We start from the raw sequence: 16,546 nt of genomic DNA, 5'->3' as shown, positions 1-16,546 counted from the left end.
TTAATTTTTTTAAAAAATTAAAATTATAAATATTAAATATATATTAAAAAATAATAATTAAATAGATCTAACATGATGTTGTATTTTGTATCGAATTTTTTTTGTACCGTCCGCGGTAAAATATTTCCCCTGATATACTGTTTGGTGTTTATTTTCTCGTGAATTCGGGCCAGAACAACTTTAAATGGGCCTAGCTATTTCGTGCCTTCCGGGGCACACTAACACTCACATACGTGCTTTTATAAAGTCCCTGTCACCGCCTCCACCCGTGAACAATTTTTTTAATGAAAACACGCGAACGCTTTCGTCACCGCTTAGATTAGAAGGCTTGTGCGCACGGAGGGCATTTCCGTTATTTCGGAATCTCCCGTGTGCTTTTCAAAACCCCGCGGGCTCTTTGTCGCGTTGCCTTGCCTTTTGCCGTGCGGACATGAAGCCCCCCGATAAACCCAATTTAAATCCGGCCCTTGACGTACTCCCTATAAATATCTTCGCTCCCGTCTTTTTGCCCTCACGCGAGGCTGGGCTGTTTCTTCTGCCGCAAACGGTAGCTAGGGTTTTTCTCTGGCCCTTTTCGCCCCGATCCCCTCGCTAGGGTTTTGCTGATTTCTCTACGCTTTGTCCCGCGAGGGCTTAGGAGATCCAGATCACTTGGTCGCCATGGAAACAGCTCGCAAGAGGGGGAGGCTGGATGCCACAAATGGAGGTGCCGCTGGACCAAAGCGGCTAAAGGGTAAGTAGAGCTTAGGGTTTTTAGTTCTTCTCCTCTCCATTGATCGTTTCTTGTATCGTGAGGCTTCTTTTGGAGCTGAGATGGATCTGGCTATAGCCTGTTCGAGCGATCGGAGTTTCCAGGGTTCCAGATTTTGGATCTAGGAACGCAAGATCGTGAAGAGATGTCTTTTCTTTGTGCTTAGTGGTGATCTGGTCGCTTGATCTCGGGAAATTTTTAGGGTTTCTTGGTTTGCTAGAACGGTCGCGTGGTAAGCTTATCGAGAGAGCGGATATTCTAGAGTTGTTGGTCGCGTTTGGTCTGATATCGATTGCAATGTATTGTGTCTGGAAGTATAAAATCTCGTTGTAATTTAGTTGTTGGATCTAGAACCAAGATCATGATGTGGGTCCAACAGAAGATCGCATGTGTTGCATAATGATGATTTATTTTCGTCGAACAATGTATTGGAGTTTTTGCTCTCTTTTTTTTTATGTTTTTGTTTTTTTTTTCCTTTTAACTTCGTGATAAGAGTACAAACTTTTTGTGTAAAAATCATGGTTTGGGATATTGACTACATCAAAAAGACTTTATGATTGATTATTGATGGAAGAATTTCCTTCAGAGTTTTAAAGTGTTTTTTTGAGGAAGGTATTATATTTATAATAAATTTTCTACTTTAGTTGTACTCTCTGCGCCTCGTATTGTGACGGCAATTGTCTGAGGCTTGACAAGAAAACTTGGATGAACTTGTGAAATGGTTTAAAACGAAATCATCTCACGAGTTTCTAATTTTTCCTCGGGCACTTTGAGGAAAAAAAATTCACGTAAAGGGTATTTTAATCTGCATCATTTCCATATGAAGCCACTCAAAATAAGAATCTTTTTTTGTTTTTTTATCGATTTAATAAGTGGTAAATCGAATTTTTCAATGTTCGAGGGTTTTTCATAATGTCCTGTGATGTGTAATTGGCTTTCTTTGCCATTGCAATTTTCTACAAAGTACACTGCTTTGTTAATGCCTTCTTAAGTGTTTTTGTTCTTAAACTTACGTATTCTTTGTAAAATTATATGCAACAGAATGGGTTGAGTTGTGTTTTTTTTTCTTAATGATGATGCTGGAGGCATCATGCAGTGTTGATTCTAAATTGTGGTCATACTTCAGAGACCACTACTTGTTTTCTTGGAAGATGGTTGTAATTGCACCACTTTTTGTAAAGATTTCCTGGTGTTTTGTTAATCTTCACTTTATTGAAATGGTTTTTAATATGTTTAATATGTACTTGAACAATGAAGGTTAGTTAATTAACAGGATTGTAACTGAGAACACAAAATTAATGTCATGTAACAGAAATGGAGTCGTTCCAACATGGTCTAGGAAGCAAATCGAAGCCTTGCACCAAGTTTTTCAGGTTCTAATCTTAACTTATCTAAAATCAACATTATAACAGCAACCTTTATTTTTTCTGCAATTTCATATCTAATTGGAAGAAGTGTTTTCCCTAAAGTAGTATTTTCAATGCTAATGAATCAGGCATTTAAGATTGTGATACAGGTTCTTGTGATCTAATCAAGTTAACAACATTGAACAGAGTAAATTGGAAGCCACAAGAGTGCTTTTGGCTATCAAAATTGGACAAGCTATATGCAACTTCATGGCAATTACGATATGAAATGAATATGCTAAATAATGGTTATATTTATAGCATTGTTGTTACATCCAATTTTCATATTGGTTATTGGTGTTTTTTCTAATATATATATATATATATATACATATATTCTACAATTCTCTATTTGCCTATTTTTTTTGCTAGTCATGTTGACGTTTAATAAATAACTGATATTTGGTAAATGATATCTTGCCTTTGTCGAAAATTAATATTGCTTTGTGACAGGAACATCGAACTGTTTTGTACGTCTTTCCTGAACTGAGTTGATATTGATATACTTTATACTCAGACTAAATAAAAAATATTCTGACAAGGATCTCGTCTAAAATCAATAAAATTTTTGTGCAAAACAACTTTTTTGTAGTTATGCTTGTTCGAAAGTGTAGAAATATCGAAGTGCAATGGCAATTCATTTTGGACCTACTGAGTTGTACGTAGGCAAGTGATATAAATAAAAATGCCTGTTCTAGAACTGGAAATTTTATTGGCTTGAACTGTTGATCATGCTCAAGGATTTTTTTTGTTTGTGGACAATCATAGTGTTGAATTATGAATGTTGAGTCTAATGTTCGTATGTTACACATATAGGTTGTGATAAATTGAGGCATGGTTCTTGTGGGACATATTGGTAGAATTTATGACAATGTGGATCCCTAGAATTGTGATGTTAAAGACTTCACGAATTTGTTTCAAAGGAAGGGATTCTTTTCTACTATCAGAGTAAAATTGGTGACATCTTCAAAAAATGTGGTAAAGTTTAAGTGGCAGTGTTTTCCATATAAGTGCTGAGATATGATTTCATCATTTGCCAGTACGATGAATTTGATCCAACTAAAAGTGGTCAAGTATGGTTGAAATATGATGCAACATTGTTTTATCTATGCTTGGTTGTTTATGGGAAGTGGGCATTCATGGGCTTGGATTCAGGTCCCGATGTTAGACCTGTCTTGCAGTTAGGCTGGGTTCGGTCTTCTCAGTGCAGTGCCCAAAGACTCCTTGTATTAAATATATGTATAAAACTTCTTGTTTTGACCTATAAAATACTGGCTGCTCCCAATAGTTTTCACAATGTGTGGAAGACAGCTGTTTACTCTGTATGATCATGAATTGTTCTTCCTCCCTCTTACTTCCATGTAATCTTTTGCTCTCATCCTCGTTTCTAGGGCTCTCTCGATGTTCATATTGTTCAAGCCTGCTATGATATGTGCAATTGACTTGTTAAATAACCTGTATGTTGAGATTGGCTTGAGAATTCTGTATTTATTGCATGTGGACTGCCTCAAAATGGTTCTTTGGTAAATAACCATGTCTTGATCACCAAAATTCTAATCATCTGAGCAGTGGAATCCTGATTTATAGCTTGCATTCATGTTCTATGCATGTGTAATGTGCTTTGCTAGGTAATGGAATCTGCCTACTAATATGAACTAACATTTTAATGGTTTAGCCAAATGATGGCAAAGATAATGAACTTAAAGGTCAGGAAGGGAAATTGAAGAATTGAAGGATTGGGAAGGCAGGGGAGTGGTGGAACATTATAATTTAATCCGGCTGATTGTGGTCCACATGCTTAGACAATACACAACTAGTATGCTGTGATTGGTCTGGTTGATTTATACTTTCTGCATTTAGCTACTACCAATTGATCTTTTAGTGGTAAATGACCATGTTTTGAGTGCTGAATGTTGTCATTTGGCCCATCCTAGGAAGTATGGCATTCTTAACCAAACTAAATAATGTGTTGATTGTTGATAGATGTGTCCTAGACATTTTTTTTGGCTATCTGGAGTAATGTTTTCTGCCAACTAGTTTGAATTAGCATTTTGTGGGATTGAGCAAATAAAGACAGACCATAAACTTAGATACCGGGAAAGTTTGGGAGTGGGCAATTCCTTGAATGAAATAAGGACCTCCATGTATGTTCAACCAATTTCTTGTGTGGTTCAATTGTATATCTGTGCAGTACAATATATACTATCAGGCCTTCCAAAAGGAATAGTAATTCTGACAAAAAAAAAATGCAATGTATGTTCCTAGTAATGAATTTGTTTCTATCAATACATATAATTCTTTCGCCTTCTGGTGTTTCTATAAAAGAGCATTACAGAAAAATTCACTCAGGTTCTTGTGTGTAGCCAAATGTTCTACATTGTTCCCTTGTTGGTTTGCTATGCAAACACATTTGCCTGTGCTTCTGCACAAATGCCTAGTCTGATGAGCATCGATTCGTAATTTGATGGAAAAATCATCATCTTTTAGAAATTCAGGTGATGAAATTGCTTTTATTTGTTAGTTAATCCATGAATAGAAGGTGGTATTTGGCAAATAGAAATATGATTTCTGATTGTGTTCGAGGTCTTAAGTAATAAAAAGGTTGCACGAATGATATGCTTAGAATATTGGTGGAACAAAATCATCGCTGTGAATTTAGAAAGTCATTGTGATGAAATGGCTGACATTATGGGATATCTCAAAGACTGAATATTATACAAAGTGCTTTAGTGATGATTAACCTGGTGAACTCTCTTCACTAATATTTGATTTCACAATGAAAGATAAATTTCTTTATAATGAGTCATTGAAAGTTTGTGTTATAGAATTTTCATTATTTAGTGCTTTGCCTTAGGCCTGCGTGGTCAAGGACTGGTATTAGAAATAGTGTTCTCGATGTGCTGCACGGTGTGAACACGGTGCACACTAACTTGCATTGGTGAGTGTGAGAGGATAACCTGTTTCAGGGACTCTAGTGTATTTCATTTCAGTTCCATCCTTCCAGTCTTTGCGACTGTCACTATCTGGAAGTATCAATACTTATGGTCATAGATGTGTTGGTCAGATCCAATCAATTATGATGTATCCATCTTATTATGTTGGGGATAATTGATGTGATCATAGCAGCAGGCACGCACGCACGCACACACAGAGATATATATATATATATATCTGTTATTTTATTTTTTAAAAATAAATCTTCTTTTATTGAGTACTACATTAGGCAATGATGTGATATGGAAGATTTAGATATGGGGTGCTTTCATTTTAGGCTATGCCAATAATGGTTTGCATGTTTTGGATGATGTGCTCCCTCTTTTTTTTCTCCCCATGTTCAGTGCTAAACTATCACGTGATGATGTTTTTCATGAATATTTGTAATGTGAGGGTATTATTTTTTTTACCCTGCACTTGCATTATAACAATAATCTATTTTATGCAAATCTTTTGTTGAATCATTAAGGACTCGTTGGGTTCGCGGGAAGTGGAGGGGGGAAGTGGCGATTCTCAGGAAGTGAAGGAGAGTCCTCTTGTTTGGTTGGAGTCTCAAGAGGAGGGGGAATGGAAAAAGCTTTTCCGATGGAAAGATACTTCCCATGTTTCATGAGTAGCGATTGTTGAGCAGTAAAGGAAAGTCCTCTTATTTGGTTGGAGTTTTAAGAGGAGAGGGAATGGAAAAAGCTCTTTCGATGGAAAGATATTTTTCATGTTTTATGGGAAGTAAAAATCCATGGGAGAGGTAAGTTTTGGGACTTTTCATGGGATAGAAATTAATGGCTTTTTTTCTTCCAAAAATATATTTTTAAGATCTACGGCTGAAGTTCTAGAAAAGATCAATGGATGGTTAAGATCAAATACTGAAAAGTGATATATGGCAGGGTCTCCATTTTCTCTTCACAAATTAATATAATATAATTTTTATTTTCATATATACTATAATATTTATAATATATGAATATTATTTTGATAGTTATACTAATATAATATTTTTATTAATATTAATATAGTATTTATATGAATATATTAATATTATATTGATACAATATTATATTTATATCTGAATTAATAAATTTATTATATTAAAAATATTAATATAATATTAATACATATACATTAGCATTATATTAATAAAATAAAATATTATGATCTAACATTATATTATAATATAATATTGTTATATTAATATTAATCTAATATAATATTATTATTCATACAAAGTTTGTGAGTGAAAAGATATGGTCTTATATTTATTAAGGATATAATAGTTATTTTACATAGTTTTTTCAGGAAGATGAATGCTCCACCAAACATAAGCCATTTTGGAATAAATCACCTTTCCATAATCAATCAAACATGCCAAAATCATATTCTCTGGAAGTTACTTCCAGGAAGTTGATTTCTGAGAAGAAAAGTTTTTCTTGTGAACCAAATAAGTCCTAATGATGGTTGTTATTTCTTTCAAAAATATAGTTTTGCACTATTCATGGATGAATTTGTGTTAGTAAGTGTGCTTTATTTTCTCTTCTATTCCCGTTAGATATGTGAATCAAGCTCCCTCCTAGGAGTGGGTGACATTATTTCCTGTATCAGGCATAGTATGAGCATACTTTGATGGATGCATCTGTTGATGGATGCTATATTATATTATCACATCATTTTTTCTTGGTTGTATCCATTGCTGCAGGCTTAGAACTGATATTTGAGCAACTTTTTATGATTCAGCACTGCTGGTTGCCCTTTTGGTGAGGGTTGTCATTTCCTGCACTATGTTCCTGGTGGCATCCAGGCGGTGGCACAGATGACCAATCTAGGCAACCCTGCTGTCCCTCCTTCAGTGAGAAACCCGATGGTGCCTCCTGCCTTTTCTGATGGCCCTCCTGGACCTGCTGTCAAGACCCGGCTATGCAACAAATACAACACTGCAGAGGGATGCAAATTTGGGGAGAAATGCCACTTTGCCCATGGGGAAAGGGAACTTGGCAAGCCCATTATACCATCCCAGGATGGCCCTATTGCACCTCCAACTGGGGGAAGACTGGCAGGCCGCCTGGAACCTCCTCCACCTGCTGGCTTGCCAGCTGCGGCAAGCTTTGGTGCCTCGGCGACTGCCAAGATCAGTGTTGATGCTTCTCTTGCAGGTGCCATCATTGGGAAGGGCGGTGTGAATACCAAGCAGATTTGTCGAATCACAGGGGTCAGGCTGGCCATTCGAGATCACGAGTCGGACCCCAACTTGAGGAACATTGAACTGGAGGGTACCTTTGACCAAATAAAAAATGCTAGTGCTATGGTTAGAGAATTGATCGTCAACATTAGCTCTATGACCTCTCTGCCTGTGAAGAACCCAGCTGTGGTGGCACCTGCTGGCTCTGGTAACAACTTCAAGACCAAGTTGTGTGAAAACTTTGCTAAGGGTGCGTGCACTTTTGGTGATCGGTGCCACTTTGCTCACGGGGCAAGTGAGCTCCGCAAAGCTGCTGCATGAGAATGCTGCTGTGCCAACATTTTCCTGATAGGTTCGCCTTCCTTTTTCTTTGTGGAACTGGATTTAGAGGCTCTTGTAATGATGGATGAAATTTATGTGGAATGACTATTTCAGAGATTTAAAGTCTCTTTCATTTAGTATGGCTGTGCTAAGATGTTTAGTTCTAAGTCAAAAATGCTTGGACCACTGATCTTTTTAAATCGGGTATTCTTTGCCATTATAAGTGATGGTTAGGCAGTGCATGACCTATTCATTGGTTTGGATATTTATTGTTTTGTGAGAGCCCTGCTCTCTAGATGGCAATATGGTCCTTGTTGTACTCTTTGCGTCTCTCTGGATGAACAGCATCTCATTCTGGTTGGTTGTAGAAAAATGTCTTCTGTGACTACATGCTTGGCACTCCTGAAGGGATTTGCTAGGACGCCGTACTGTTGTCTGAGCTTTCTGGTTCATATACCAAAGGGCGCTACTTACTCTGTTTTATGGGTATGGTATGATTCTGTATATTCGTTATGTTTTATTCTCAATGCTGTTGGATGTTTTTTTTTGTTTTCTTGCTGAATTTGTTTTTTGGAATACAAAAATTGATATTGGGTTTCCCTCCTTGGTTTCCTGTGAATATTTCCAAGCTTTTAACAAGCAATCCTTTTAACGTCTGATAAACCCAGGATCTATTTATGACTGCTGATCTCATGAGGGTCAGGATGCCTCTCTTTCATCTTGTCTTTACATATTTTCTTATTTTATATGTTGGCGTTCATCTTTTGAGCACGTTCTCCATTTTAATGCTTTGGGGGTAAAATAGAACCATATGCACGTCAACGTCCGGTAGATATCAAAGCAGGATGTCTGGCTGTGTTGATGCAGTATGTGATTCGGGAAGATATTTTTTATCTATTTATGATTAATTTTAAAAAAAAATTATCAAAATAAAATTGAATTCAAATTATTTATAAAAATATTGTTCAAAAGAGAGACATCTTTTCAAAGGGGAATTTTTTTTGTCAATTCATCGATCTGACTAAGGGTTAAGTGGATCAGAGAATGGGGTATTTTGATAGGGTGGTTTTATCAGCCGTCTTTTGATAGGGTAGTTTTATAAGTGGTCCATCAAAGAGTGATTTTTTGTAATTTTTTTTTATATTTTTTGTGTCTTATTTATATTTTTTGTGATGTGTCTTATTTATATTTTTTTATTTTAAATTAATATTTTATTTATTTATTTTTTATTAATTTTAAAATATAAATATAAATAAATAAATATTTTTTATTTAAAATTAATAAAAATATAAAAAATTTTAAAAATAAGAAGTCAAAATTTTTTTTCAAATCCAAAACTTTTAAAATTTTCTTTCTTCGAATAGATTAAAAGATCTCAAAATTTATTAAAAATTATTTTATCACTATTAATATTTAAAAATTAATTATTATTAATTTTAAATTTCAAAAAATATATATTTTATATAATCTTCCGTATAGATGTTAGTTTTCTGATTTAGAAAATTTTCAGAATCCATATTAGCAGATAGTCACAAATTGTGCCAACTGGCTTCAACAAATTTTGGCATCTTGTCAAAATTTATTGAAGCCAGTTGGGCACAATTTATGACTATATGCCGTTACGGATCTTGAAAATTTTTTAAGTCAGAAAACTAGCATCCATATGGAGGATTATATAAAATATATATTTTTTAAAATCAAAATTGATGGTAAAAAATTTGTTTAAGCCAGTTGGACACAATTTGTGACTATTTGTCGTTACGGATTCTAAAAATTTTCTAAATAAAAAAATTAGCATCTATATGGAGGATTATATAAAATATATATTTTTTAAAATAAAAATTGATGGTAATTAATCTTTGAATGTTAATGAGTCATAAAATAATTTTTAATAAATTTTAAATATTTTAATCTATTTATTTCGAAAAAAAAATAAAAATTTTGAATTTGAAAAAAATTTGAGCTAAAATCAAAGTTTTGACTTCTTGTGCTTAAAGATTTTAATATTTTAGATATTTTTATTAATTTCAAATAGAGAAATATTTACTTATTTATATTTATATTTTAAAATTAATAAAGAGTAAAATAAATAGAGATATTAATTTAAAATAAAAAATATAAATAAGATGCAGAAAATCATAGAAAATATAAATAAGATACAAAAAGTCACAAAAAGTCGCCTTTTGGTAGGACTTATAGAGTCTAAAGAACAACTTATAAAACCGCCTATCAAAAAGCGACTCATTCTCCCTAGCACCGCCCTATCAAAAAGTGACTCATTCTTCCTAGCTGATGGCATATAAATAAAACACAAAAAGTTATAAAAAATTATCTTTTGGTAGGACGGTTTATAAAATCATCCTATCAAAGGGTAACTCATTTTTCGTGATAGTTGGCAAAATCATTTTTTGAAAGGATGATTTTTTCTTAAACAGTATTTAATTTGAGCTTGATATTATTTTGATAATTTTTATTAAAATTAATCATAAATAAATAAAAAATCTCCCTTATGGAATGGATGTCGATAGTCCTTTCTGGTCATGGATGTCGATAGTCCTTTCTGGCAATGCCAGCGTATACCACCGGCAATGCTAGCGTATACCACCGCAGGAAAACTGAGAAGCCTCGGCGAACTACCAGTGCAACACTATGGTTTCTAAAATGGCCAACTAGTTAACCGGCTCATAGTTAATCAGATCACAGAACTAACAGTGACTAACATATCATGGCATGCGCAACAATGTCTTGAAACTCCAAATCTAGAAATGACCGAGTAACACCACTGGATTTGTCTCCAGAGCCGCTGGATCTGAAATTTGCACCTGTATCTGTTCTTATAGTTCTACAAATGCCGTTGCTAAACCTAGCATGAAGACCGGTTGAATTTGTCTTTTAAACATTCCCAGAATACCTTTCTTTGTTAAACCACTTAAATTTCTTGTTACCAATTCAGCAACCAATATTGGCTTATCCTATCTTTCCTATTAACATTATTTTCCCAGTACCATAGGTAAGCTTCCCTCTGAATTCCTGCTTCAGGCAACCGGATTTTAATATTCAAATCATAATGGTGGCAATAGACCTACTTAACGAGAGAATGCTAACAAGTTATTAAAAAAGTGAGACGGCATTGAATGACAAATTAAAATGCCACACTTAAGCAATATTTTGATGTGAAACTGTTAAATTGACAGAACAGATATTCTTTTGGCAATCATCGTGACGAGGGGCCTACAAATATTCTTTGGCAATCACTGGGACAAGGAGTCATGGATACAGTCGACAAGATGTGTTACTCACACCTTTGCCATCCTCCATCATCGGTCCTCTTAAATACCCGTGGTTTCCTTCCTACAAATGTTTGTCTCCAATCTGGATACCGGATCAAGTAGCTCCATACACTGCATTCAAATGGATAGGACTGTGAGGTTATTCAAAAGCAGAAAAAGACACTGAAGCTGGAACTTATCTCTGCTAATTTAGAAAGGATATAGGAAAAAGAAGGCCAAAACAACTAAAATAGGCAGATAACACGAGTCTCTAAGTATCTGTCCTTAATCATACACTTGAACATAAAGAGCAAATCTTAAACCTCTCTCTCTTTTTCTTTTTTTTCCTTCTTTCTTTTTTTGCATTCATGCATGCATGGGCCCACGGGGTTGGGCAGGTGGGCATGGTTGGGTGGGTGAGCGGCCGTGGTTGATTGTTGGGGGAGGAGGGGATTCAGGCGGTCAAATCAATTTCTTAATGGTGATTGTTCAGGTCCAAGTATTCTAGATGGGAAAACATTGCCCACCATTCATCCTTTTCAGGTATAAAGTGGTGCAATGTTAACATACAAGGCAAAATCCTAACGGTCTCTACAGGAAAGACTACATAGAAATAAATGGTTTTATTATGATCTTCAGTGGTATATGTTTGTGTTGTATACATTATATGCTGTATAAGCAGTTGCCGTTATTTGCATTAGGCCTACCTCAATGCATCAAAATACAAACTTACCCAAATATTATCTGGGTAATGCTGGTAGCCAAACATGTCAGATATATAGGAACATACAGACCAGCTTGCCATTTCATTTACTTTCTACAAAGATCAAGTGATGCTAAAGCAGTGTGATAAACAAAAGAACTAAAGGAAACATTCAGGAAAATGTTAAAGGAGTTGTTAAAACAAGGTTCCAATTCAAAAGAAGTGTCATTAGAAAGCCAACTGTTTTTCCAGCATGGTTCCTTAAACTTTTGAGTGTAAAGCTGGCAATACATCACGCTGCAGATGCTGCTGTTATTTGTGTTTCTATTGGCTTAATATTTAACCTTGGTACTGCAGCCTTTTCAAGATCTTTCTCATTTTCTGGAACCTGCTTTTATTGCTTCTGACACCCTCCTTAATCAGGCATTTTCCATATCTATGGTACCATTTGAAGACTAAACTTTGTTTAACTTATACGCTTCATTGTCCAGCTATTTTAAGTAAGCATATATTATGTATTTTTTCTTAAGAAAGTGAATCTCAAACAAAAATGTGATCCTTTGGAATTCACAGAATACAAAATTAGTTACATGCTTCCTAGGCGCCTTTTACATTTTTCAGATAGCCCTTTTCTTTCCTCGTTTTCTTTTTTAAATCTGCTTCTGCACTGGAATCCCATATAGAAGACTACAAAATAGATAATTGGGGCTCTTTCTAAACAACCAGTAAACAGATGGTACATGTCCTTCTTCCCCAAGACCGCATCAAAGATGAGTACATCAACTGGATGGAGATCGATGAAGAGTAACATGCAACCAAGTTCATATGGGTGTCAAGCTGAAGCTAGTTTATTTTGTATTTTCCTTCCAAGCGTCTCATAAATTAGCATTACTATCCTTCTCAATTTCTTTAAAAGGGGCAATAATAATTAAAAAAACAATCAAGGAGAAAATTTCATTTTTTAGCTATTCACATGGTTTTGACGTGCATAGGAGATGCTGACATTGCAAGGAACACATTAATGGTATATATATAGTCCATACACTCACTAAAATACAACAATCACCATGAGTGCACAATAAGAACAAACATGATCACTTCTTTTGAGGAAATGATTTTTTACGTATATTTTATGATACGTCACTGATCTAAGCTTATATATCTCAGTTGTCAAAGATGGAAATGTGGAGCATCATTCCTGCAAGTTGCTAATTTGGGTCTCAACTAATGCAATTAAAAAAAACGATACTCAAAAAAGAAAAGCTAACAAGCCAGTCATATGCAAACCTTCTTTCATTCTCAACAAAATCAGGACCCTCTGCAGAAGGTGAGGTAGAGCATCTAAAGAGGATCTCAGAATCAGAAAGTTGCTGCAGCGAAAAAGCAATTTGGCCCCAGTGCGACAGCCTATACCAGCAGAGATAAAATATCAATTTTTTCTGAATGAAGAGAGGTAAAATAGCATCAATGAAGGATCAACCAAAAGGTTCAGAACTACATATGACACGATTTTATTTGACTAAAGACAATTATCCTTATTGTGATCCTTCAAATCCTCAGACAATATATAGACAAAATTTGTTTGTTTTTATGCATAACAAACAACTTCGGCTGTACCATGCATGAACTTTGATATATGGCACCTACTAAAACATGATATCACTGTGAAAACCTTATAGCACTCATTTATGCAATAAAAGGCTTCATTTCTCAAAAATTAAAACTAGCTTGTAACAAGCCAGACATTTAGCAGAAACTATCAAGTAATAACAGACAATAAAAATGACCTCTTGAAACGACTCAAATATCGAGAGATCTTTACTATCATGTTTTATATTGCACATGACATTACTAAGATATATGAATCTTATTGCGCAACAAATACATAAATGTTATGCAATTGTAACAATTACCAATAAAACAAGCTGATTATATAAGGAAATATCAGAACTTGGATGGGATTTTTCTTCCCTTTCTGAAAATAGAAACCAAGGAAGGAAATCATATACCAAGAGCAAGGGGCAATGTGAAATTTATCACTAAAGGTATCATATGTCTTTAGCAACTCCCTTCCCAACTAGAATCTTCGGAAGATACAGTCACTCGAATCCTCCTGACAATTTCGTCTGGGCATCTTGAACTTCTATCGAAGCTGGCAGGCATGATTGACCCAGACAAAGTGTTTACCTAAAATAATCAGTAGTGATTGTGTTCGAATGTCAATTCCTTTTTCAAAAAAAAGAAAAAAAGAAACGAAAAGGAACAAAAGAGGTGGTTGTTCAGTGAAATACTTTGTGGAGGAGAATCTAGAATCATAACCATGTGACATGGTGCACGGCAACAGAAGGAATCTGAATTTTCAATTGCTACCAAAATTTGATACACAAAATCAATTCAGGATAGGTTTTGTAAAGCTGATTTAGTTCTTAGGGGGTATGAATTAGGTGGGTATAGGTCGCTTACGAGATTAATCTAGGCTGCAAATGAGGGTCACCACTCACCTGTTCTGGGCATTATATCCTAAAGATGCTAGGGTAGTAAAGCAATGTAAAATCGGCATGTTTAGAGTTTCTGATTCATAAATTTCTAAAAGAACAGAACCTCCCAGAAGTCATGTCAAAGTTTATATTATTTGATGTGCAGAGATGGGCATGAACTCACCAAAATGCCACTGATAATTGGGCAAGCATTTCCATTTGAATCACTTTTGGTGTTATGCTCAAGAACACACAAAGTCTGGAGATGAAAGTTTTCTTGACTATCATGCAAAGCATCAATTATTTTGGAACATAAACACATTGAGTAACCGTCCTGTTTCTGACGTCCTTCTGATCCAGGAATATCATTGTCATCCTGCCATCAAGAGTTACAATTGTCTGATTTTAGGAGATCATCCTCTTACAACAATTAAAAAAAAAAAAAAAAGGAGCTAGTCAGGTGATCTGGAGTCAAACTTCATTTGATGCGTCATTGAAGGCACCAACCAGGTGAACCTGTAATTCAAATGCCCATCGAGTGTTCAGCTGTTGTAACAGTAAAACTTCTCAAGTACACAGAAAAACAGCAATGCAGATGGCCAAACAAGAAAAAAAGAAAGAAACAAACATCCAAGATAGCTTCACGATCAACAACTAATGATAACATTTGGATGAGGCCCTTATCGACAACTCCTGGAAAATCCATATGGCTAATGGAGGTCCTGCGCATAAAATACAAAAATCCAACAACATCAGAATCAACAATCATCATACGTACTATGTAATGTGGAGGAGGACACCCATTCTTACATTCCATTATTCCGGTTGCGAATCACAAGGCTCGCGCATGTAGTGGCCTCATCCGTGCCGACCAACTGTCAAAGTAGAAAGACATGAAGATTGTCAGAAGCACAGAAATTCCACTCATGAATAATCGGAAAAAGCTAATTTGTATCATTTTACAATGAGATAATGCAAAAAAAAAAAAAAAAAAAAGCGATGAAATTAGATCAATGTAAAGTGGCGTCCACAAAGAATCCTCAGAATCACAAGTATCCCTGTCAATCAAATGCTTTGCTTAGGACAAAAGCCAACTTGAAACCAAAAAGAACAATCTAAGAGTTGATTCAGAAAAAGAAGCTATACAAACTGCTAATATCAATACTATCAGAAGTAAAATTGAAGCAATTCAGCAACGTTCATTAGGCATACTTCAATCCAAAAATCTTAAATCCACGTGCGACCCAGTCAACCAAGCAAGCCGAAACCGAACCCAAAACCATAGAAGCCAACAATCTGACAGTCCGCAAAGAGAGAACATGCACAAGATACAAAATTTCATAACAAAGGAAAGTACTTGCGAGAAACTCAGCAACACATCCTTGCAATTAAGCAGGCAATGGACCACAACCCAGCTTGAAACCAGTAGATAAAACATTTTTTGATATGTGATACTAAGAGAGGTGATCCAAGATACCAACGAGCGAGTGAGCAAGAACCAACGGAGTACCTCGACGAGGGCGGGATCGACGGTCGCGTACTCCCTCTGGAACACGTAGACGTGCTTGACGGGAGGCGACTGATCGGAGACGGAGACCTTCCTCTCCGGCGTCGCTTTGAGGCGATTCGAAGCGGAGATCAGAGCCGGGTGATCCAACAAGGAGGCCAACAGTTTTCTCCCCTGTAGAAGAGAGAGTAAGAGAGATGCCGAGGACCCAAAAAAAAAGAGGAAATGTGAGAAGAATTCTTCTTCGATGGATAGGAGAGGAGAGGGATGGAAGAGGGAATACTGTACGTGTACCCGAGATTGGGACCCGGAGGCGGAGAAGGGGTGGCCGTCGACAAAGATCATGGCTTCTCCTTCACGAGGGCCTTCTTCCTCTCCTCCAGCGCTTAAGCCCTGAGGCCAAATACGACGCCGTTTACCATACGAGGACCGAGTTCGCTGAGGGAGTTAGCGGTCTCGAGATGGAGGAGGAGTCCCGTCACCGAGGGTGGGAGAGGGTGGAGGAGGTGAAGGAACCGCAAGGAGACCGTGACCCGTGACCTGAAATTTGCGTGATCGGTACGCGCAATAATGCCGCGAACCCCAACATCCGCTTGGACAAGATCTCACGGCCTTTTTTTTTTAAAAGAAAACACAGCTGGGCTGGCTTGGAGGCAATTTGTCTCAAATTTGCGCACTCGCTCTGTACTTGGCTCATTGACATTCTTAGTCGTGACTAGGATAATTTATGCAATGAAGATCTTGCATTGGCTTATACTGGCATTCAAAAGCATCCCACGATGTCACGGTGACGTATCATCTACAATGATATAGTAAATGGTATATACGAAGCCATTGTTGTGCATGAATCATAAAAAGATGGCATTGTCTCGAGAAAATAAATTTTTTTATTTGTTCTATTTGTGATATACATTAGTTGGATATTTTCTTCTAGATGTTATTAAGATT

At 36.0% G+C, this 16,546-nt stretch overlaps 2 protein-coding genes across 2 annotated transcripts; one reads left to right on the top strand and one right to left on the bottom strand.

The window, feature by feature from the left end:
- The first annotated feature begins 495 nt into the window (after positions 1 to 495).
- LOC105039451 (zinc finger CCCH domain-containing protein 31) lies at positions 496 to 7,779 on the top strand. Its single transcript, XM_010915600.3, has 3 exons — positions 496 to 733; positions 2,064 to 2,124; positions 6,880 to 7,779. The coding sequence occupies exons 1-3, from the start codon at positions 661 to 663 to the stop codon at positions 7,640 to 7,642; spliced, it is 897 nt and encodes a 298-aa protein (XP_010913902.1). The 5' UTR covers positions 496 to 660; the 3' UTR covers positions 7,643 to 7,779.
- A 2,993-nt stretch (positions 7,780 to 10,772) lies between these two features.
- On the bottom strand, positions 10,773 to 16,115 carry LOC105039450 (protein N-terminal asparagine amidohydrolase). The gene is given in 10 exon segments (XM_010915599.3): positions 10,773 to 11,043; positions 12,902 to 13,021; positions 13,624 to 13,681; positions 13,684 to 13,801; positions 14,276 to 14,467; positions 14,569 to 14,607; positions 14,720 to 14,813; positions 14,902 to 14,966; positions 15,602 to 15,772; positions 15,893 to 16,115. Coding segments are annotated over 10 exon segments (1,017 nt in total). The 5' UTR covers positions 15,944 to 16,115; the 3' UTR covers positions 10,773 to 10,934.
- Between the last annotated feature and the right edge of the window lie 431 nt (positions 16,116 to 16,546).

Source organism: Elaeis guineensis, chromosome 1 (assembly GCF_000442705.2).
Source record: "Elaeis guineensis isolate ETL-2024a chromosome 1, EG11, whole genome shotgun sequence".
Taxonomy (NCBI): Eukaryota; Viridiplantae; Streptophyta; class Magnoliopsida; order Arecales; family Arecaceae; genus Elaeis; species Elaeis guineensis.
The sequence above is the reverse complement of the archived record's forward strand: the minus strand, read 5'-3'. Positions and strand labels throughout refer to the sequence as shown.